The sequence below is a fragment of the Heterocephalus glaber genome, unplaced genomic scaffold (genome assembly GCF_053883595.1).
Source record: "Heterocephalus glaber isolate CG9 unplaced genomic scaffold, H.glaber_assembly_v1.0 deba00000621, whole genome shotgun sequence".
In the NCBI taxonomy this organism is placed as follows: Eukaryota; Metazoa; Chordata; class Mammalia; order Rodentia; family Bathyergidae; genus Heterocephalus; species Heterocephalus glaber.
This window is the reverse complement of record NW_028258153.1, coordinates 31443826-31467037: the sequence shown is the minus strand read 5'-3', so window position 1 is coordinate 31467037 and position 23212 is coordinate 31443826. Positions and strand designations below refer to the sequence as shown.

The following is a 23212-nucleotide window of genomic DNA, read 5'->3' as shown; positions in this document are numbered from 1 at the left end:
AGCAGGAGTGGGGCCTCTTCCGCTCCAGCCAAGCCCAGGTACAGGCCAGGACTTGCAAATCAGTGCTCCAGGTGGCCACTGGCCACAGAAGCCCAGCTGTGGGGACTTCCTGGGAAGCCTTTCACTTAGTCACACTTGGGTCACATTAAGGGAGAAACCAGAGCCACCCAAAAAAAGCCTACTTACATGCAGTGACTATTTTGCCCTTGGCACCCACCTGTACTGACAAACATGACGTCATACACGGTCCCGTCCAGGGCTTGGGCTCTGTCCACCACGATCTGCGTGTAGTTCACATCCTTTTTGATCAACTTAGGCCTGTTGTCTATTGGAGTGACTGAGTCGTCCATCAGAGGGTGGTCTTTGACAAACTGCAGCGTCTTGTCAGGTAAGTTTAGAGAGCTGGTGTAGTTGGCTGCCCGAGCCTCACTGTTGATGCACTGTAGGGCCGATCACCGGCCATTACCACACAGGCCCACTGCCAGCCCGGCACCACTTCACGGCGTGGAACACCCAGCAGCCGATGAGCAGGGGAACCACTGAATAGGGGACTTCTCAAAAGCCAGCTAACAGTGGACAATGAGGTGGCCTTGCTCCAGGAATAGGAAGATACTCTTATTTTGTGGTCCTGGAGATTGAACCCAGGATCTTGCGCATGCTAGGTTAGTGCTCCACTCTTGAGCTATACACCCACCCTTTTTATTTTTTACTTTGAGACAGGGTCTAAGTTGCCCAGGATGGCCTTGAACCTGTGATCCTCCTGTCTCAGCCTCCCAAGTAAATGGAATTACTGCCAGTCTAGGAGAGGACATGGTATTAAAGTATATCTATTACATATAATTATTTTATGACACATAATTAGTGGAGGAACTTTTATGTATTTATAAATGCTCACCAAGTCTTTGAAATTGAAAAATACTTATCAGTCAGTAGCTTTCCCATGAGAAGGGAAGCACGCTAAGCACTGCTGAAAAACAGCCCAATTTTAATGCCATAAAAGACTAAAGAATAGGAAGGATTTTTTTTTCCCTGTCCTAGTTTTCTGATGTGCAGAAACCAAAATCCTCAACCACAAGTGACCACATTTTACTGAGCAGCATGCTGCACAGAAGGAATGAGGACCAGGTCAGGGCCGGACACCCAAGAGGCCGCCGGCCTTGGGGTGGGGATCTGAGGACCAGGTTCCAGCCGTATCGAGGGACACACACACACACACACACACACACACACACACACACACACACACACACACACACACACAACATATGGGAAAAATGAGTGGGTGGCCAGGTCAGTGTAGAAATTTTTTACCTAAAATTTACAATTTTTAGGTGGAAAGAAATGTGGAATTTACAATTTTTAGGTGGAAAGGCTGCTATTGACTAGTGCACAGGATAGCTTATGAGTGTGCAGAGTGCTTGCTGGGAAATTGTGTGAAAACGAAGGACCTCACTGTGTTATGCAATGTTAATTTCACCCAACGGCCCCTGACCCCTACTGGCAGCTCAGTTTCCTGTTTGGCCAGGGTGTAGCAAGAACTGTGACACAACATGTGGATGCTGACGGGACAGAGGAAGGAGCAGTGTTGCTCAATCCCTGAGGCCCAGTGGATGCCCGGCAGGTACAGACAAAGACCTGCAGGCAGCTGGGCCTGGGGCAGGGAGAATGACCCACCCCCAGCCCCATGCCCTGCTCACCGCTCCAGGCCGAGGAGAGGGCACTGGGCCATTGTAGCGCACCCACTTAGTGTGGGACTGTTCCACCGTGGCACTCTGCATGTACTTCCCACGGGAGAAGACGGCCTCCGCTGTGGACAGGTTGTAGGCACACACCGCCGACAGCCCCACATTGTTCCTGGGAACAGGAGACCACGTGAGCAAGGAGGAAGGCAGCAGGCCAGAAAGGAGAGCACACCCCACCTGCCAGGCTGCCCACCCATCGGCCCAGGGTGCTCACAGCTGCGGGGTGAAGAGTGCGTAGAACACCGGCTCCTTCAGGCCCGGGGTCCGCAGCACAAACACATCCTGCAGCACGTTGAAGACCAGGCCACTGTCCGGCCAGGAACAGATCAGTCGGGCCTTCAGGAAGGAGGTCCACTTCTTCTGCAGGGTCCTCAGGCCACCCTGGTCCCCCTGAAAGCCCAAGACAGGATATGGCAGGGAAGTGGCAGTGGCCCTGCAGTGCCCTGTGGAGTGGAGGACAGGTCCCTGACTGTGGCACTACATCTAGGCAGGCTCAGAAACAAGGCAGACAGGAGCACTCTCCCAGGAGACTCATCTGAGGATGGCTGAGACATCACAGCCACAACAGCCCTGTTGTGCTGCCGCCTTCACAGCTATGACCTGTTCTGGCCTTGTCCCCGGAATCTCCCAAATGTGTCCCACCAACATGTGCCCTGTGGCCAGGTCACTCTGTGGCAGCAGGCCCTGCAGCCCGTTGGGCCATGGGGACGTCCCTCCTGGAGACGTTCCACGCTGTTTCCTTCATACCCACCAAATATGGCAGAAGTGCTTAGGACCTACTAGGCTCTTCTTCAGTACCTCCTGATGGGCTGACGGTGAAGTGACAGTTACAAAGACACCTGACTGCGCAGTCTGGACAGAAACAGTCATGCCCTTTACCTGCAGTGCCACCTTTTGCAGTTTCAGTCATCTACACTCAGTAACAGTCCAAAAATACTGTTCTGACTCTTGAGAGAAACCACATCCACTTAACTTTTATTACAGTGCATTATTACAGCTATTTTATTATTACTGCTAATCTCTTTCGGTCTAATTTATAAGTTAAACTTATAGGCATAGCATGTATGCTCACATTTAATTAATAAGTAAGTTAAAGGAAGGAACACATAGTTGATGTAGTTCCATATGCAGTCTGTTTAGGCTCCGCACTGAGGCTTCAGGCACGCACTGGGGGTCTTAGATCTGATCCTTAGGGATAAGGAGGGACAAGTCTACTGGAACTAAGAAATCTGAATGTAGAAGAAGATAAAATCAAAAGGTCCTTACTTATTTTGGACCAATAAAAACATACCTCCTTCTCATCTTTACTGTGTCATCACAGGAGGACTGTTTTCTTTTTTAATGAAAGAACTTCACTTTCTTCCTTTATGTTTTATAAAATATAATCCCACCATGTCCACAGCCACGCGCCTCACTGGCCTCCATCCTCAGGAGCAGCCAAAGGCTCTATGTCCATGGGGTCGGGAGGTGAGGAGTCGGGTTATGTTCACTGGTCTCAGTCCAGCAGTGACAGCAATCGTGGGAAAACGAAGGGACTCTTCAGGGACAACAAAAGTCTACCTGGACCTGCGGGGCTGTGGCTTGCATCTGGGACCTGTTCATGAATACCTGCAGGCCCCAGGGCTGGGCACCATGGCCAAGGTCAAGGTGGGTCTGCCTCAGCTTCCTGCTGGGACCAGAGCTGCAGGAGGGAGGAGAGTACTGACCCCTCTGGCTTGTGGAGCTGCCATGCACCACTGAGACAACACCCTGGACCTTGGCGCCCTTGCCGAGGTGTCTCCATGTCAGCAGGGCAAAGAGCCAGGTGGCCATGGTGGGGACACTAGGGGACTGAGTTGGGAAGCCTTGGTTAGAGACGGTCTGGGTAGCCAATAAAGCCAGACAGATGTTTGGGTACACAGAGTGTCTACTTTCTGCACTATGGGGTAGACTGTGAGGGAGGGGTGTCAAAAGCACTGGTGTGTTTCAGGTGTGAAACCTTTGCTTCTGCGATAGTGTTCAAATTGCAACTGCTATACAAGAAGGCCATGCAGGACTGTGCATCCAACGACTTCCGAGGTATGAATGTCCACCGTCCCTGAGCTGAGCAGCCGCCAGCGACCACTGCTGTGTGTCCTCCCTGGCTTCCCACAGTCGCATCCTCTCCCTGACACTGCTTCTAGATGTCCTAACTCTGCCCGATGCAGGCTCCCTGAGGAGCCCAGTGGTCAGCTTCCAAGTCCAACAGAATACAGTGAATCCAGTTGACAAAAATGGACCTGGTAGGGCATGGGGAGGTCTGAGGAAGGGCATCAAAAACCAAAATCTCCTGAGAACCATAAGTCAGTTGGTCACTTCCAGGGTGCCAATGCCCCCAGGTCCCCAGAGAAAGGAAGGCCAGGCACCAGACAGGCACTGTCACCACTGATGTCTGTGGCACAAAGGGATGCAGTAGCAGGGAAAGTGACATTTCTGATGGAGGCTGGGACGGTGCCAGCACAGGGGGCTCACCTTGCACACCCTGGCGATGCGTGGGATCATCAACTTGAATACAAACTCATACTCCACTGAAACCTCCGTGAAGAAGAAATAGACCCTGTCATCCTCACCCTCCGCGCCATCTGGGCTTCTTCGGATCACATCAGCGAAGACAAAGCTCGGCTCTGCCGGGAGACACACCAGATTACCAGCACTCCTGCCCATGTCCCGTGGTGCTGCAGGCTGGCAAGTGGGGCCTGCAAGGACGTCTGCAGGGTCGGACTTGGCATGGGAACGATGACAGCACTGAGCCCAGACAATACCACTCCTCTATGTGGCTCTCCTCAGCTTCTGAGAGCTGTCCTTGATAGTGACCATGTCCAGTGCAGAGCCCAGGTGGGGTGGCCTGGCTGGGAGGCACTCTGAGCACTGCAGGGATCAAACAAGGGCTCTCACACATTCCAAGCATAGTGCAGGTGCCCAAGACACCACGGCTGCCCACACGGAGGAGTAGCCAGCTGTGCCCCAACTCAGCCACAGGATCTACCCCAGAGCAAGAGGCTCTGAAGGCTCCCAGGGGCCCAGTGGCCAGCATCACAAAGAAAATCCCTCACAAGCAGCCTGAAGTCAGCACTGCCGGTTGTAACAAGGCACCTGATCCCTGACCCTGTCTACCCAGGTGCTGGAGGCTGGGCAAGACTCTACCTTTAATATCACACAGGAAATGTCACTATATCGCAATCTGATTACTCTGAGTCTTCTATGTACCATCAGATTCCCACTTTAAATAAAATCCATTTTCAGGGCACGGTAAAAGCAGCCCTAAAATAATGCTCTATTAGGAGAGAACAAACCAAACCAGACAGCCCTGGACACCGGGGGGACCCTGAGCAGTACTAGAAGTATCCTTCACTGCCCTGGGGTTGACTCAAGCTTGGGATCTTCACAGCTCAGGCACAAAGGAGAAATAAAACAGTGTACACACCCACACTTCTTACCATTCAGCCAAGGGATTGCATACTCTGTTCTCAGTGGACTGTGGGAAGAATTTCGGGAGATGATGGGTTCGCTTCCTAAAAAATTATACGATGTCCCAGAATATAGCTCTCCATCTGCAGCAGCCCGGGAAGAAAGAGGAAAAGGAAATCAGCCCCTGCAGCTATGGCACCAAGTCTGGGACAATCAACTAATAACTATCTCTTTACAACTTCATCACCTAGTTGCCCCCCACCCCCACCCCCCGAAAGAGAAAACAGTCTCCAGGCTGTGGGATGAATGCTGCCACTTCCTGTCTTGCATATCTGGATAACTGTGCATGCCACATTCAGCTGCCTTTTACAAGTTAAAGAACAATAACTAAACCAAGCAAGAATGTCCGATATCCAGTACAACAGTGCAAACACAAACTGAACTTACAAGGAGGCTTCAACCTGATAAACTTACCTAAGTTGTAAACATCCTCAGGCTAAACTGCATTTGCTGCCATGACCTATGAACCTCAGAGCACAGCCTTGCCTCGTCTCTTTGAGCCCGAAGCTGGGCAGAATCGGCTCACACAGCCTACTGTGTAACACAGTGCTATCTCCGTGATTCACTGTGTACCATCCTGACTGTGAAAGAGGACAGTGATGTGGGTGACCCTCAACAAGTTGAAAGATCCCAAGCGAACCACTGAGCTTGGAGGGTTCCCAGCCCACTAGCATCAGAAGCTCAGGAGCCCCTCAGGTCAGCAGCAGGTGACTCACTTGCTAACCTGACTGTCACACAGGAGCTTGTCCTCTGCACCAAGGCAGTGCAGCTGTGGCAAACAGAAAGCAACCGCAGCAGTGGACAGTTATTTCTTTGAACAATGAGATGAAGCTCTCACTAACAAGTCTACACACAGGGACATGCACATTGTTTAACTGCGGCTTAATGTTACACACTGAGGAGGGAAGAGGGACCAAGTGTCCTGTCAGGGAAACAACCTCAGCCAGAACCTTCAGGGGTAAAGGAGCCTGGGCAGCAGACTCACCGACAATGACAGATGTGTAGCTGTGCGCTGGGTCAAAGGGACACCTTCCTTTGCCATCTTCATTTCTCCCCAGAAACTTAAAGGACGTTAAGTTCTACAGATGAATAAAAAGAAAATACATCATAAAACGTCTGACTCTGTATCAATGAATTCTGCAGATTCACTATTCCTAAAAGACCCTTGGTTGTTTTTTCCCTCCCTGGTCCTTTTAAGGGCTGAGTAAATGGGTGCTGAGACACATGGGTCCTGATCAGGTTTGCACATTAGCGCCTTGGCTGAGCTACACAAGGTCTCTGAGCCTCCGTTTACTCATCTGCAGAATGGAGGCACCCCTGTTGATGATCTGGGGGTTGTAAGGAGGCTGGGGGATCCACACACAGGACGTACTCAGTGAAGGGACCAGAAGCTGCGTGTGGAATCTCAGTACCTACGAGCAAATGGATTATCCAACTAGCAGATAACACAGAGGGAAGTAGGAGAGCACCTCCCTCCCTTCACCCATCACCACACATTCCAGATGGACAGGAAAAGCAAAACTGAGCTGCACCAGGAGAAGGTGCAAGCAGTATTCCAACCTTGGGACAAGCTCTTTACTTGCCACAGATATTGAAGCCGACAGGAGGAAAAAACAGATCTATTACTATATAAAGAACTAGAAAGCTCTCACACAGGGAAAAACGGGGCACAATTAAACACTAAGTGATGAATGGGGGAATGCCCACAGAACGACAGGTAGGGTGTTTCCATCTCTGAAAACAGGACAGACATGTACAAACTCGAAGGAAGAGTGTCTGGGGTGAAAACAGGCAAAACCAGCAAGGAAAGAACCACCCTAGGGGACGAGCTTGCCAGAAACCCAGGAGCAGCCAGAAAGTCACAGTGCAGGCCTTGTGGCCTCCCAGTCTGGAGGAGCCCAGGACGATGGTACACCCGGGGTGGGAGGAGAGGAGCCATGGAGAAGAGCCGGCTGGGAAAGGCAAGAAGGCCTGGGAGTGCCAGAGCAGGCTGCACCCTACACATCTAGCAGCTGCAGACCGGTTCAAACAATTCAGAGTCCCCTGTCAGGCGAGGAGACATGAGTGGGGTGACATTGTGCTTCACTCGACAGGACCCACGTTATCACACCTCTAAAAGATGCCTAGAACCACTGGGGAAAGCTGGACAAGGACTGCAGTCTGGGTGACCCTGGGAGTTACTGGTTATTTTCTTAGCTACAATGTGAAATTAGTTATGCAGGAAAACAACATTCTTTTTATTCTGAGACACAAGTCTGGCCAAGTTGCCCAGGCTGGCTTCAAAGTTGTGATCCTCCTGCCTTAGCCTCCTAAGCAGCTGAGACTGTAGGTTTGCAGCACCATGCCTGGGTCATTCTTAAGAGGTATTTGTAAAGGCCATGCACACTCAGACACATGTACTCACAAGTGTGCACTCTGAGTAGTTAGTATACATATGAATGACCAACTTTTCTGCAGATTTGAATGTTTCTGAAAAAGTTGTATGTCTAGGTTTAAACGAAAAATACTATCATCTACCTCAACCACTGTCATCTCCAGGGGAAAAACAGTGCTTTAAGCTTCTAATTAACTACAGTTCAGCCAGGAAATCCTTTGATGTACAGAACTTTTGTGATACAACTGCACTTTGTTTCTTACATTTAAACAAAAAGAAGCATCTACCTTCCATGACTGACAGTTTAATTACAGAAGACCCTGGCTCCCACTCCACACCAAATCTCCCTGCCAGCATCTGTAGATACAGAGAACCAGGGGAACCCACACTGTGGCTCCCACTCCAGACATCTGGGGATGGAACTTAGGGTCACTTGCATACTAGGCAAGCACTCTACCAGCAAGATACATCCCTAGCCTGGAAAATATGTTTTTTAGAAACTCTAATCAATTTAGGATTCTAAGAAACCAAGCTTTACACAACAGCTGTCTCCCCTTGTGCAGGGTTTCCTTTACCTGCTGTCAACTGCTGTGCTGAGCAGCAGGATGGGACCTTGTGCCACCCTGCTGTCCTGCCAGGAGGTGACTCACCCCTCTGTCTGGTGTTCCCACACTGCATGCCCTTCCTGCCTGCTGGTTACTCGTAGTCATCCTGGTTCTCAGGTGCACTGTACAGGGTTGGACACTGACCAAGATTCCAGCATCCAATGGGGGGCTTGCTGTGGGTCCCCAGCAGATGGGGCATTTGCTGCACAGCACATTTTAGATTTGTCAGGTACCTGCCTCTAACCACTCAGTGGCAGGGTGGACACCAAAGGCTGATATTGAATGCTGACCTCCGAGACCTACCAATGTGCTGACCAAGGATATACCCTACCTAGGAGCAGATGACTTTTCTATGGCCTAGACCCTGCAGCCAGGCCTTCCTTACCAAACAGGTAAGGAAAGGAGGAGGCAGCAAGGTGTTGGGATCCTGGCAGCGGGTACATGCACCTATCAGCAGCACACCTTTAAGAACACCTACTGAGGCCCACTCTGCAGCCGCACTGAGGGCTGAGATACTCTAACCACTGACCAGGTGGGCCTGAACACAATGGGCACAGGGGAGGAGTCTAAGGCCTTACCAGGTGGTCACAGGTGGGCTGGAACGCGTTGGTCCCACACACATACAGAGAAGTGGAGCTGAGTGGCTGCAGCACTCGGATATAGTTGAGGCATTCTGTCTACAGTGGGAGAGAGAGAGAAACAGAGAGTCAGCAGCCTCCAGCCAGAAGCACCAGCCACTGTCCATGCTGTGACCTCCTCATGCTGGCAGGCCTGGCACCTGAACAGTTTGGCTGGCACAAAAGCAGGAGCCACTGACTCCCTGATCCGGCCCAGCACCCCTGACCCTCATGCTGACCCATGTAATTTAAGCTCTGCAGTGCCCACAGGCTGTTTAGGCGCTGGGCAGAATCCCAGTTCAGCCCCTAACTGACACTCAGCAAAGACCTGGCCATTGAACAAAGCAGTGAGAGCTGACCTCAAACTGTCCAGGGATACCCTCTATAGAAAGAAATGCACTTGACTCACCAAACACACCAATCATTCTTTGTGCTGCCAAGCCTACCCAAATGTACACCACACAGAGCACCCTCTGCCTTTTGAGGACCTCACCCTTCACTTCCTGTACACACAGGACTAGAAATAGTGCATCTCAAGGTCCCAGCTCCACTAGAGGGGAGAGACTTGACTATAAAAGGGGGTGCAGCCAGCTGTGCATCACAAAGGCCCCAGGAGAAAAACAAAGGTGCCATTTAAAAACCCACATGCTATTTTTGGCAGAAAAGGACTTGGATTATAGGTGCTATAGTCTGAAATTAGCTCAGTCTTTTTGCCGACTGTTTTTAAACTGCTGGGATATAATTTACACTCCTCTCTGTCCTCCTGGACCTGGGCCCCAGGCTGCTGTCCATCCTCCTCTACACAAGGAACTGGGAGGGCTTGGTCCCCTTCCGCTCCAGACAGATTCTTACAGTACCTGTGATTCCACCACAATGCCTGCCAGCCTCCACATTTCCTAAGGTAATGCTGGACTCAGAGACAAGTACTTCAATGCAAGTGTTCAGTACCTCCTGACTAAGAAAGTTTAGCAAAAAAAAAAAAATTCCTCAGGCTTTTTGTTTTAATTGTTTTGGTTTTGAAACTAGTCAACAACTGTTGAAATTTATCATGATTCAGCTGTCAACACCAATAGCCCGGGATCCTCGAGGTCCTGGAGTCTGAAAATCTGAATGTCTGCCTAGCCTCAGGCAAGGACACAGGGGTACAGTGTGTGGCCAGGGGAGCACCCTGCCAGCACTCCCTGAATGGGCATCATGCTGAGGGGTGGACATGTGCCAAATACCCCTAAACAAGCAACCCTTCGGGCCTGAGGCTGCTCACTGGGAAGGAAGCACGACAAACCCTGAATTTCACACCATGTGCTAGTGAGCATCAGAGATTGTTTTCATAGTCAAAATTTCAGGCCCTCTGAATAAACTCAATCCACACAAATAAAAAACTACTTCCTTGAATGCTTACTCTGCTTGGCCCTTTCCCTGAGAGTGCCAATCCCAATCCTCAGGAACAGAAGGATACGCTTTCAGATGCCACATGGTGTAATTGGGCCCACTGTCACCATCCAGCCCACTCACAGGCCAGGCCTGCGTGTCACAGCCATGGCATCAGGAGGTCAGAATGACTGAGGGATGCAGGGTGGCTGTCTGTAGATACAACAGGAATTACCTGTTTGGATTTCCCCTTCTCCGCACACTTTGCTTTCTTCTCTTCTGAGACTGCCCAGTACACCTGTGAGGGGGGAATCAGAGTCCACTGAAGAAGAGCTACAGACATAAAAAGTGCAATTTATAAACCATATGACAGTGCTCAGAGCCCAGAAGTGTCTCCTGAGCAGACAGAGGCTCATATTGGGAAGGAGGCTGGAAAGCAGGTAGGCGCTGATGCCCCAGAGCTACCTGGACCTTCCAGAATGTTCCGTGCTCCTCTCAGAAACACGCAGGGCTTGGAAAGCTTTTCCCACAACCCCATTATTCCCTACAAAGAGCAACAGAAACAAAACTACTGCAAATGGGAGAATTCAACTATGGGTCAAAAAGCTAAACCCTGAAGTCTTTTTCTTAATCCATTCAAAAGCAACCTTATGCAGTATGACTCACAATAGCCAAAGATATGGAATCAGCCTAGATGCCCTGTCAGTGGATGAATGGAAAAAGATGATGTGTGTGCATACACAATTATTTAACCAAGAATGGGATCAAGTCACTTGCAGCCAAATGGATGGAACCTGCAGGCATCATGTTGACTGAAATAAGCCAGACACAGAAAGACAAGTACTGCATGTTCTATCTCATAGGCAGAAGCTAAACAAGGCTGACCTGGAAGCAGAATAGTGATTACCAGAGACTGGGAAGGGTGTGATGCAGGCTGGACTCGACCAGTGTGTGCTGTAGGGAAGTACAGAAATAGCACACTGAACCCAATTGATCCGTACAATTAATTCATATTCATTACAAAGCAAATTTAAAACAATGTCTTGACACTGACCCTGCTGGTGAATGGTAGAGTTATTGTGCCTGGAACCTATGTGTCTGGTGGCTGACAGTGACAGAGTGAGGAGCACAGTATGAGAGCAGAGCCCTCCTTAGCAAGGGTAGTGCTGCTGCCTCATCACTAAGCCAGGACAGCCATGGCATCTGGAACTGTCAGGGGGTACCCTGAAAGCCCCAAAGGATAGAAGGGGTAATGAGGACTCCCAGGTTCCTGCCTCACCTTCCCTCAAATGCCCTACCATCCCCCTGTGTGAGGTCCTGAAACAGATGCAAAAATGATAATAACAGGGTATTTTCCACTACCCAGCAACTCACACAAGGGTGAGGTTCAGTGGTCAGGAAGCACAGAGCTCCTTAGGGGGTGAGGAGCTCAAGGGAGGGGTCCTGTACCACGCCCATGTGCAGACACATCTGCACAGTGTGTGCACGGTGGGAAGTCCCAGCAAGGACACACAGAAGCAGACAAGGGCCCATCCCGGCAATCAGCTGCCTGACAGGGAAGGTAAGCTGTGCTGAAGCCTGGCTGGGGCTCTCCTTTTCTCTTTTGAGAATGAAGGACCACAGTGATGGTTTTCAGAGGACAATGGGCAGGGCTCAGGCACATCCATGGGCTGGTCACACAGTGTGCAAAATTCTGAGACCCTTCCGTCCACGCGGCCACATGGAGTCAGGGCTTGGAGAAAGGAGTACTGGACACGAGGAGAAGGGAGAGGGAGGTGAACCACCAGCCCCACTTTAGAGTGACCCCCAATGTAAATACTTCATTCCAAAGGATTGGGTTCAGAAGCTCATTTATGTGTCAGACAAAATTAAGAAATACATGGAGACAGAGATAAAACAAGAGCTCAGCCCTAGAAAATGTCCAGGGTGAGCCTGGATTCAGGAGGGCAAGAAAGCCACCCATCCACCAGGACTCAGAGCCACCCCAAGGGCTGCGCTGCCAACGATGTTAGATTGGAGCATCGCATAAGGACCAGGGGCTGAGGATGTGGCTCAGCGGTACCGTGCCCACCTAGTACACAAGAGGCCCTGGAGTCCATCCCCAGCACCACCATGTGAAAAAAAAGTTCAAAAAGAAGAGATGAAAACAGGGAAGTCTTTGGGTGAAGTGGTGGCGGACACTCCGAGATGGCTACATGGATGGAGGTGCAGAAAGCGGGTCCCTGGGGCTCAGGGTGAGTTGTGCAACACCTTGGGGACGAGGAGCATAGGACATACCTCGTGCTGTTTCCAGGAGATATTGAGTGCGCTCACTGCGAAGACTGCTTCCCGGGCACCCACGTATAGGATGTCCTCGTCCTCACTCATCAGCAGGGCTGAGTAGTTGTAGATCCCAGGCTCATGGAACTGCACCAGCCCCACCTCTGCAGGAGGCAAGGGCATCGTCAGAGGCAGGCGGGGGAGAAAGAGCAAGCAGTCGTTTTCAAGCCTGAGCACCCCATCTTGGTTACAGCCACATGGCGAGGCTCAGGCAATGAAGGCATCACTGTGGGGGTCACAGAATGCAGGCACCTCTGGGGAAGGTGGCCACATAGGCAGCAATGCAGCCAAGCGTGGCTGTGCCCCAACCTCTCCTCTGTGCTTCAGGATCTGCCATTTCCAACCCCTACTCGGTGGCCCCAGAAACATAGGCCAGGGCCTCAGTTTGCTCATCAACCTCTTGTCTATGTCTTTACGAGCTGGTTCTTCAGGAAGGGGCTGTCCTGATGGTGCTTTCCTTGCTGGCTCTGGGCTTCTGCATACTCTGCCTGCTGCTGAAAGGCCACCTATAGTCTGTGTCAAACTCATCTTGGGAGTCTGTCCTTGAGCTCTCCTCTCTGAGGCTGCCTGGCCACTAATTTCAATAGAACTGACATCTCACCAAAGCTCCATCATTTCATCTCTCCTATTTGTGCGTATTAAACTGAGTCCCTACAAACATAAATCCCACTTGACTAAATCTTCCAGCACTCAATGTAGTGGCTAGCACAGTGGGTGCCAATAAATTATTAAAAAGCAAGGAGAAAAAGTGCATGTTAATGCTTTCTGTTCTGATTCTGCCGTGTGGAAGGCAGCTGCACACAGGCTGCAGGTCCTGCCTCTGCGTGATCACGGCCTGTGATTGCTTCTACATCAGACACTCCCAGCCCTGACTAAGCACTGCCTTGCTCAGAGCACCCAATACTTCAGCTCTCTATCCACCAAAGCAGAGAGACCTGGGGTCCCAGGACATGTCTTCTGGGAGAGGAAAGAACTGAGCTGAGATCAATGGGCAGCAAATGTGATTCACTGGTCTGACACTCAGCCTCGACACACAATCCATCCTGTCATGCCTCCTGCACTCCTTACATGCCTGGGCATACACTCAGCCAGTGCTTGGGAGCTTCAAACAACACGGATGCTGAGTGAGAGGCCTGGGCAAGCCCTGCAGAACCTCCCGATACCAGAGCACCTGTCCAAGGCTCCTCGTGAGGCCACCGACTCATACCCAAAGCTCCAGGGCAGAGACCTTAGCAGCTGAGCACCAGTGTACCCAGTATCCACCCCAGTGTCCAGAGCAGCTGTCATGCACACTGCATGTACATGCATGCTGCACTGGCACCAGCTCACCTCTGTGTTCCCAGGTAATCCGGGGTATGGGTGAAAACGCCACTGCCACCTCGAACACCAGCGCCAGGGCTGAGAGCAGCCCCGCAGTGGTACCGTACATCCTCATGGGTGGGGCCCTCGGCAAGGTCTCCAGCAGCAAACGCTCATGGGCAGCAGGAGTCTGTGGCAGGTGACACAGCTCAGAGCCCCCAGGCCAACACCAGCAGCACAGCACAGAGCTGGTGAATGGCAGAGTCCCTAAGAACCCACATTGCCCCGCTTGCCAGGTGAGAAGTGGGCTGCACCCCACCACCTTCGTTCAAGACCACTGAAGCTTCTGCTGGGCCTCTGAAGGAGTCCTGGAGAGAAAGAGGAAGGGGTTACATGTCAGGATGTAGGGCAAGCTGCTGCTCCTTCCTCAACAGCCCCCACGGTGCTTCTTACCACTTCCACTGTCAGGGTCCAATGCTGAGCAGCACCCAGGAGCCTAGGAGCTTAGAGGCTGCTAGAGGGGACAGCCCCATACACAGAGGGACACAGCAGAGTCACCAGGAACCAGTGTTTCCACCCCAATCCAGCGACCCCACAAGGCAAAGCAGACAGGCGAAGGGGCCCAACGTGGGCTAAGGATGATAGGACAGCTCCTGCAGACAGCTGGCTACCAGAGAATGAGGGGTGTGAACCTGAGTTTCAGGCTGCCTCGGAGACTCTGGCTTCCCACGCCCTGTAATGCTCACCAAGGAAAACGGCCACAGAACCTGGGGGTTGCAGAGGGCTAAAATGCACACAGTGTGTGCATGTATCTGTACACACGCTAACACATGTGAGCATTTGCACACACACGTTACATATGCTCACACACACATGGGAACTCATGCACACAAGGCCTTACTATGCAGCAGTGGCTGACCTGGGGGACACAGCAGCCCCGGACACCACCTGTGTGCTCTTCTTACCTCACCAAAAGACATGTACACACCTGGGAAACGGCAGCAATGGACTCCGATTCATCCAAAAAGAAACTATACCTCATTAAAAGTACCAGCTTATGCCGTTGGTGAAACTAGCCAGCTGGGGTGGGGACTCACAAATCTCATGTCCCCAGCACACTCTGATGCCACGGGGCAGCTCCTGTCCTTATCTGCCCCAGCCAGGCCCTCAATGCCACTACGAGGCAGGATCCACTCTGTGCATCTTCCCATGCTGGGCTCCTCACAGCACACAGCCTCACAAAGGAGGGACTCAGAGAGGAGACGGCAGGTGGCGGGGGGAGCGACCAGACTGTCCGATGTGGGCCCCTCCAGCCCCTGCGCTTCCTCCACCCTGTCCCAGTGCTGCCTGGTCTCCATCGCAGGGTGATCACTAGCTCCCTGAGGTCAGGACACTCCATCCTTGTTTCCTCTGGGGCTGGGGTATCAGACTTCAGTGGGCATCATTTCTAACTTTTTGGCTCTATCCCATGGTGCCCACTGGGGCCAAAAAGCAGCTACAGAGCACGTGGTACTGAGGGTGAGCAAAGCTATGGCCAGCACTGCTCCCCACAGAAACAGGCACCCATCTTCCAGAGGAGCTGTGCTGATGCGGCCCAGATGCCCCAGCACCCAGGGATCTGAGCCAGAATAAAAGCCACATTGTTAATGACAATTAAGAAGCCCAAAGACGACCTCCCTCTACCAGTTTCCTTTAATACCCCCTCTATCCTTCTGTCCCACCACACCTGAATACATGGAGCTCAGTGTCTCTACAGGTGGAGCACATAACGTTTAGGGCAAAGAAACTCCGCAGTGGCAGACACACATCATCAGAGACTTGTTCAAACTGCAAACGGCATGACATCAAGTGTGAACCCTCGGCTATACCACGGACTCTACGTTTGAGGAGGTATCATCAGGGTCATCACCTGTAACAAACGAATGGCTGGCTCTGCGTGGAGGAGGCTGTGGGTGTCAGGGCTTATGTGGGAATCCCTGCACCTTCCTCTCCAAATAGCTCTAAAAACCAGACTGTAACAAGCAATAATGGGGCCAAGGTATGATTCAGAGGCAAAGTGGTTGCCTGCCACATGCACAGCCCTGGGTTCGAGCCCTGGCACTGCAGAAGACAACAATAATAAACACCTTGAGGGTCCTGTGGACCAGACAAGGACCAAGGGCAAAGGGCTGGGGCCTGGCCCCTGGCCTGGGAGCAGTGATGTGAGCCCCTTGGGTAAGCATGGTCCATATCATACCAGACACCAGAGAGAGCCCAGATCTTACTGGAGGGAAGTGTTCAACTCCTGCTGAAATGCCCCCACTGCAGTCTACTTTTGGGGGCCTGGGATGTGTTGCGGTTGGACTTGGAACCCACAGTAGGAGATGAGAGGTTCCTCTCTCTGGACATCGAAGCTCAGAACACAGAGAAGCACCTTGGTTCTTTCCTTAAATCCAGTGAAATGACACTTAAGTGGCACACACTGCAAGGACCAGAATGGAAGGAGAAGGTGACAGCCCAGGGGATGTGGACAAACTTTGGAAGCTAGAAAGAATATAGGTGCACAGTGCTCAGCAAGTGGGACAGGTGGCTCTCCATGGGTGGCGGGGTGTGCCATGGGGTGAACATTGCCACCACTTTCCACGTGATATCAGGAGGGGCACCGGACACGCACAAGAAGACACACAACAGCACAGTGAAGAGATTATGAGGAAGTAAGGAGGCTGAGTATTTCACCTTTATTTTTAAATTAACTTATTTAACTTTAATAAGCCCGCAGAGCTGGAGCTTTAATATCGACTGTGTTTGCCCACAGATGTTGCACACTGCTGATGCTGACCAACTCTTCAGACCACAGAGCTGCAGCTGGTGGAGCCTGAGGGACCCAGCTTTGTTACCCTGTGAGTTCACTCCTCCAGGGTTCACCCTGCCCCTCCTCAAGTCCCTCAGGTTTGCACATGCTGTTCCCTCTTGAGGGCCAGTCTCTGCCTGGGAGCGCTGGGGTCGGCTACCTCCTGCAGTGAGCCTCTGCCCCACCGGCCCCAGCCGCACCGTTCATCTCCTTTTTCCACTCCACAGCAGGTGGCATAAGGACTTGACACCTCCAGGATTCACTCCTTTCTGAGGCAGGGCCAAACCAGGGACTCTCAAAAATCTCAGTTACAATACAAGGGCCAGAGCTAGCGAGAACGCAGGGGAGACTTCGAGAGCAGTTTCACAGAACAGATCCCACATGAATCTTGTACCAGCAATTACAACCGAGCCTCCCGACTCCCGCCGCACTGTTCCCACACGAATGTGTGTGAGAGAATATACCCTGTGTGTCTCTGCACCTCCTCAGAAGGAGCCAACAGCTCCAGAGGGGCTCGAAATGATAAGCATGGCCAAGAACTGCTGGTGTTCACTGGGAATAGTCACACTGATTACAGGGAAATGAGACTCGTTTCTTTATGCTGCCCTTCCCCTGGGCAGGCCTAGACTGCCCTCAGGAGCCCTGGGTGTGCACCACCTGGGCGTGAAGCTGCAAGGCCTCTCTCTGCTGGGCAGACCTCACACTGCGTGGTGAGCTCTCACCCAGGCCTGAGCTGCAGATCCCAGACTCCCAAGGCCCTTGCCCAGACCCTGCACTCTTTCTGATGGACCTCTTGAACATACGAGCCCAGGAGCCAAAGGTTGAGACAGGCCCAAGCCACACAGGCTAGGGGCACGAGGCACAGACTTTATGACATGAAAGCATTCAATGTTTTGTTCTTCAACAAGCACTCATCGTTTGGTGTAATTTAAAACGACTTGAACCAGAGCACGCACCCTACCCATACAGATCCACCAACACTGTGCCTTTCAGGAACAGCAGCTCAGAGGCCACCAATGAAATGTTACCTCACTCATAATATTTAAGTTAAATCACCTTGGAAAATTCCCATTCTTTTTTCTGCTTTCTCAAGCATTTCTCAGAAGAGAGGGTATCCCACTGGGAAGTGAGGCTAATGAATGCACATTTTGCAATGACAGTGGAGAATTGTCGCCCTTTGCATTCAGGAGAAGGACCTGACAGAGGAGTCCATCAGAGATGGGGTTATGAATGTCACTCCCATGGGCACATGCAATTGTGCTATTTTGAGGAGTGCTCTGAGTCCCTCCCTCCTGCCTCCTAGGGCCTGTCAGACAGCAGCTCTGCATTTCAAGGGCCCTGAAAGTCAAAGGAGTACCAAGGTGGGGACCAGGTCACACAGATGTGCACGTGCACATTTGTACCTGCACGGATCTGTGTGTAGATGCATGTGCAGACCTGTGTGTATACACATTTGTGTGCACCTGAGTGTGTACTTGTACATGTCCATGTGTGCATTGCGTATGCATGTGTGTGCATCTTTGTGAATGTGGACACCTATATTTATACACCTTTGTAGGTACAAGTATGTATCTGTGTGTGTGCATGCATGTAAGGGTACATGCACCTCTCGGTTCCTGCATGCATGTGTCCCTCTGTTTAGGTGTGTGTGCATGTGTGCGTGCATTCATATGTGTATGCATGTGCATGCGTTGCTCTACTGGAGCAGATAAATTCTGATCTAATGTTGAATCTTAGATGTGGCTCCTCACTGGCAGCTCGCAGCTGGGGTAGATCACTGAGGGGACACTGGTCACTCGCACTCAGAAGGGTCAGTGCTCCTGCTGACATGGAAGTGCCCTCTCCAGCATCCTAGGGACTCCGGGACAGGGCATGCTGGTGGGCTACGGACAGGCTGACCTGAGGAGGGCAGTCATCACCTGCCTGGACCCTGCTTGGAGGAGCTGGTCAGCCTGTATGTCTCCTGTCCCATGGGGCCATCCAGACAGGGTGGTGAACCACCATGGAACTGTGGGCCCATGCCAGGACAGTGGTGGATGTGCTTACCATGCCTCCTCCTGACCTGAGAGCAGGCTGCCGGGTGCAAGGGAAGAGACCGCCATGGCCCTCCTCAAGCACAGTCTGCAGTGCTGGGGCCTGGCACCCAATCTGAGTGAGGTCCTCCACTCCCTCCCCTATCCCCTTGTGGTGCCACTGTCAACTCCCTGCACACTCCATAAAAAGAGCCTGTTCCTTCAGGAATCAAGAGCAGATTTAGAAGCTCCCCAGGTCACAACCCAACAGCTGCCTATTGCAATTCCAGGGTTCCCAGGACATAGAGCAGATCCCTGGAGAGCGGCACTCGGACCCTGCAGGATACACTCAGGCCTACAGCTGCACTGGGCTGGACCCATGAGCAGGTCATCATCAGGACTGTGCCAGGATGCACCAGAGGTAAGCAAGCCACAGCAGGATGTCTCAAACCTGCTTTCATTCCTGTCCACACTGGCACCTGGGGACTCAAGAGTGCTGTGATGGGAGGGAACCAAGGTGGGAGACAGGGTAGTGGACTTGATGCATGCACAACCATCAAACAGCTGTGACAACAGGGGACGTGCTATGAAGGACAGAAGCTGAGCATGTGGCAGGAACAGAGGATGGGGGACAGGAGCAGGGGACCCCCACAACAGGGGCCGCATGCAGAGATGCAAACAGACATACATGAGTGAGACAGCACTCTGTTTTGGGCCAGAGGCTTACCACACCGTCTTTCTGCATGCTACGTGGACATGTGAATGGCACATAGATGCATCCTTGGGCCCAGACGAGACAGTACTTGCAGAAATGAAATAACCACCTTCCCTGGGCCTCCTGCTTTCCCATCACCACCCAACAGCATGGCCCTGACTCCCAGGGACAGTGTGGGTCTGCTCCGGGCAGTGGCTGGCCAGGCGCTATGTCAGCCCTAAGTCCCTAGAGGGGTCCTAGAGTTCTCTCTCAGTGGTGGCTGCTGTGAATGTCTGTGCCACCCCTAAATTCATATATTGAATCCTAACCTCCAGTGTAAAAGTTCTAGGAGGTGATTAGGTCACGAATGGGTTAGTGTTCCCATTCCAGAGGCTCCGAAGGGCTGCCTCACCCATGCTACCATGTGGGCACCCAGACAGAAAGAAAGGCCCATCGACCAATGAGAAAGTAGGCCCTTGCCACATAGTGACTCTGCCAGTGCCTTGACCTTAGACTTCCAGCCAGCAGAACAAAGAGACTGAAGTTTCTGTTGTTTATAAGTTGCCCAGTTGATGTAACTGCAACCTGAGATGAGTAAGACCATAACCAGCCCAGGCTGCTAGAGCCACAGGGAGCTCAGCAGATGCAATACACCCAAGAGAGAATTTCCAGAACGCCAGGGGACAGAGTGCGTGCATGCGTGCGTGTGTGTGTGTGTGTGTGTGTGTGTGTGTAAGTGTGTATCAATGAAATGTCAATGACATGGTGCTTTAGTCACCAGTGCTTCTAGTTCACAGTGTTTGACTTACAGGGAAGGCAAGATCATGCAGACACTATACTGAAGTTTAGCCTTACTTGGAATCTATCTGCGCCGTTAATTTTCCCATCTTATAACTCCAAGATTTGATTGCACTAAAGAAATTTTATTTAAATAAGATACCACACTGAAATTTGAAAAACTGCTACTGGCCAGCACCAGCAGAGTGTGGAGTGCTGGTCCCAAGGCTATGTGGAAGGCCTCCACTGTTACATATACCACCTGGCCCTACTCAGTACACGCCTGCAGACAGTGCCATGACAGCAAGGTCCACACCTAGGGGTGGCTGCTCACTAGGGGCAAGTCAGCAGGCACACCGCGAAGATGTGTAGCTGTCAGGGGCTGCGACAGTGTGCAGGGACATGTGAAGCAGGCACAGAGCCCCAGGGCGCTGTGGCCAATGCTGTGTTCCAGTCTACACAGACACCAGACATAGGTGTGTGTGTGTGCGTGTGTGTGTGTGCGCACGCACACAGGACACAGATATGCATGGATACACACACATACAAGGACACCAGACATGGAACACTAGGACACAGAGCGTCCGTGTACACACACATGTGGACACAAAGATGCCAGATACATGTGTGAGCTTGGACACATGCCTAACTGCTGCCAGGTTATCTGTGGGGAGGGAGAGGAGGATGGCATGGAAACACCCTTTTTAATATTTGTATTTTAAATAATTAATTACATTTTCATATTGCTTTTGTAAAACAAAAGTCCATTTGATCATTAAAAATCGATGTCTCAGCTGGGTGTGGTAGCTCACATCCAAGCACTCTGGGAGGATGAGGCAGGAGAATCCCATATTTGAGGCCAATGTGGGCAACTCAGTGACTGAGGAAGACCTCCATCTCTAAATAAAAAGTGAAAACAGAGGCTGAAGATGTAGCTCAGTGTGAAGACCTTGGGTTCAATCCCCAGTGTGGTAAGTCCCCAACTTAGGAACATTCAAATTGCGAACTTTTACAGGTATACTATATAAGATTCACTTTCTCCAACTTAGGCATGAATCCAACTTAACAAATGTTCTCCCAGAACGGAATCATCATTAAGTCAGGGACTAACTGTACTGCAAAAGCAGAAAACAAAACAAAACAAAACAAACTGATGTCTCAATTCCGCTACAGTAAAGCACACTGGTGTCACTCTTCCACATGTTAAGGTGTCCTTTGGTTTAGGTGATTCCTTGACATTTCCTTGACCTCATTTATGAGAAATGAGAAGTGCTGCTTTTGTTCTGAATATATTTCATACAACACAGAACTAAGGGGAAGAGCCACTCCCCTCTGGCTCGTAAACGGGAACTCTAACTACTTGACACAGTGCAGAGTGTACAGCACTGCGCTGCTTCCAATCAAAGATTCCAAAACGTTTCCTTAAAATGAAGCAGCAAAAATCAAAGACAAATGATTTAAGTGGGGAGAGAAATATGAGGAAAATGACACTTGTAACTCAAGTGCCAACCCTTAAACACCTTGTAAATAAAGTGCTCTCACAAACTGGTAAGAAAAATAGCCCCCACTCAACATACCAGGTAATTTATTTTTTAAAAAGGTATACAGCCAGCCACTGTGTATCAAATGTGTGAGGTGGCCCTAAAGCAAGGCCACACTGATCAGAATCGCCCAGCACAGCCATACTCCGTCACACGCACAGCCAGACTTCTGCGGTGTCGGCCGGTATGTGCACTTCTGAGAGCCAGCACACAATCCTGCACCACTGCCCTGAGAACTATGGGAGAGGAGAGCCAAGATGGACTTTTCCTTTTGTTTTTATCCATTATGCTGTTACTTCCCTTTGCTCTAAAACTCTACACTGCTTGGGATAGCTAAGATTAAACATGAAATGGCCCACATCCCATGCTGAGTGACATCAGAACCTTCTTTCTACACGGTATCTCACCAACTACCTCTTTTCACCCCTCAAAGGAGAAAAGAAAGGTTTCTGCTGCCTCACTAGGAGCCATTGTGCCCAGAGTAACCAGGCAGCCATGGTCCCCCTCCCGGGAGGGGGGAGGCTGAGAAAGAGCTACAAAGAGGCCGGGAGTCAGGAAAACAATTCAGGAGAACGAAAGAGGAAAGGCCCCCAGGAGCCCCCAGGGCTGATACCACTGCCCGCCATGGGACAACGTAAGTCTCAACCTCTGCCCCAAGGAACGTGCAAGAAGGAACCAAGCGTGCTACCATCTGCCAGGCCCAGCTGAGGTTTCTGAAGGGCAGCAGCTTTGACAAACTGAGAACAGAGATCACAAAACAAAATGATTTACCTATATCTTGTGCTGCTGGAGATCTTCTGCCCTCTTCAAGACCGGAGTCCTCAAAAACCTCTAGTCTGGAAACAATGGGAAACAAACAGGTAAGTTCTCACGTTCCTACCCTCATACACCCAGCATCACTTCTGCAAAGCCCTGAAAATATCCTTGACGCTTTTTAAAACTCTGGTCCTAGGAGACAACTTTCCTCCCCAGGACCAGCGTAGCTGGTGTAAAGAGAAGTGAGGTGGCTGGCAAAGGGGAAGTGCGGCCCACCCGTCATCCGGTGCAAAGCCTTGACCACAGCCACTTCCCTGCAAAGTAAGCCATGTGAATAAGACCCACCATCACAGGCAGCGGAGTTCATGTATCGAAAAGCACCATCTAATCGTCTATTAATCTAGGAAAACACTGGGACATATACACAAGAACCAAATGGACGCTCTTTCTCCTTTCCTTTTACCTGCAGTGCTTGGGCTAGAACGCAGAGCTTCTCACGTGGTCGGTGAGCATTCTGCCACGGAGCTACATTCCCAGGCCTCACTTTGTTTTCTGTGACAGTTTTTAAGCCAAACAGAAGGATGTCCACCACGGAATGGCAAGGTTTCTGGAGTATCTGTCACCCTGCAGTGTGTGGGACATACCCCTCCAGACAGGTCCCTGAGCCCAGCGATATCACCAACATTAGAATCAAGGTTTAGCAAATAGAATCAGCCTGGCAAACCTGGAGCCCTCATCTAGGACTGGAGATAGCTGAGAAGTTGGCCAAGGTGATGCTTTGGCCCTGATCCC

General features: G+C 51.2%; 1 protein-coding gene across 10 annotated transcripts in view; it reads right to left on the bottom strand.

Annotated features, from left to right (window-relative positions):
• Sema4d (semaphorin 4D) overlaps positions 1–23212 on the bottom strand; it is a 128824-nt gene that overhangs the window by 24241 nt on the left and 81371 nt on the right. For 6 of the 10 annotated variants that reach the window (XM_004851313.4, XM_087206331.1, XM_004851311.4 and 3 more), the window contains 11 exons: positions 22436–22500; positions 13841–14178; positions 12470–12615; positions 10428–10490; positions 8786–8884; positions 6214–6307; positions 5198–5311; positions 4233–4384; positions 1957–2132; positions 1698–1854; positions 218–440 (listed from right to left, as the gene is read on the bottom strand). In XM_004851313.4, coding sequence (XP_004851370.1) covers positions 218–440; positions 1698–1854; positions 1957–2132; positions 4233–4384; positions 5198–5311; positions 6214–6307; positions 8786–8884; positions 10428–10490; positions 12470–12615; positions 13841–13946 — 1330 coding nt within the window. In that variant the 5' untranslated portion in view covers positions 13947–14178; positions 22436–22500. Of the gene's footprint in view, positions 1–217; positions 441–1697; positions 1855–1956; positions 2133–4232; positions 4385–5197; positions 5312–6213; positions 6308–8785; positions 8885–10427; positions 10491–12469; positions 12616–13840; positions 14179–22435; positions 22501–23212 lie in introns of those variants that run through there. The other 4 variants (XR_015449221.1, XM_087206335.1, XM_087206329.1 and 1 more) reach the window with 2 other exon arrangements.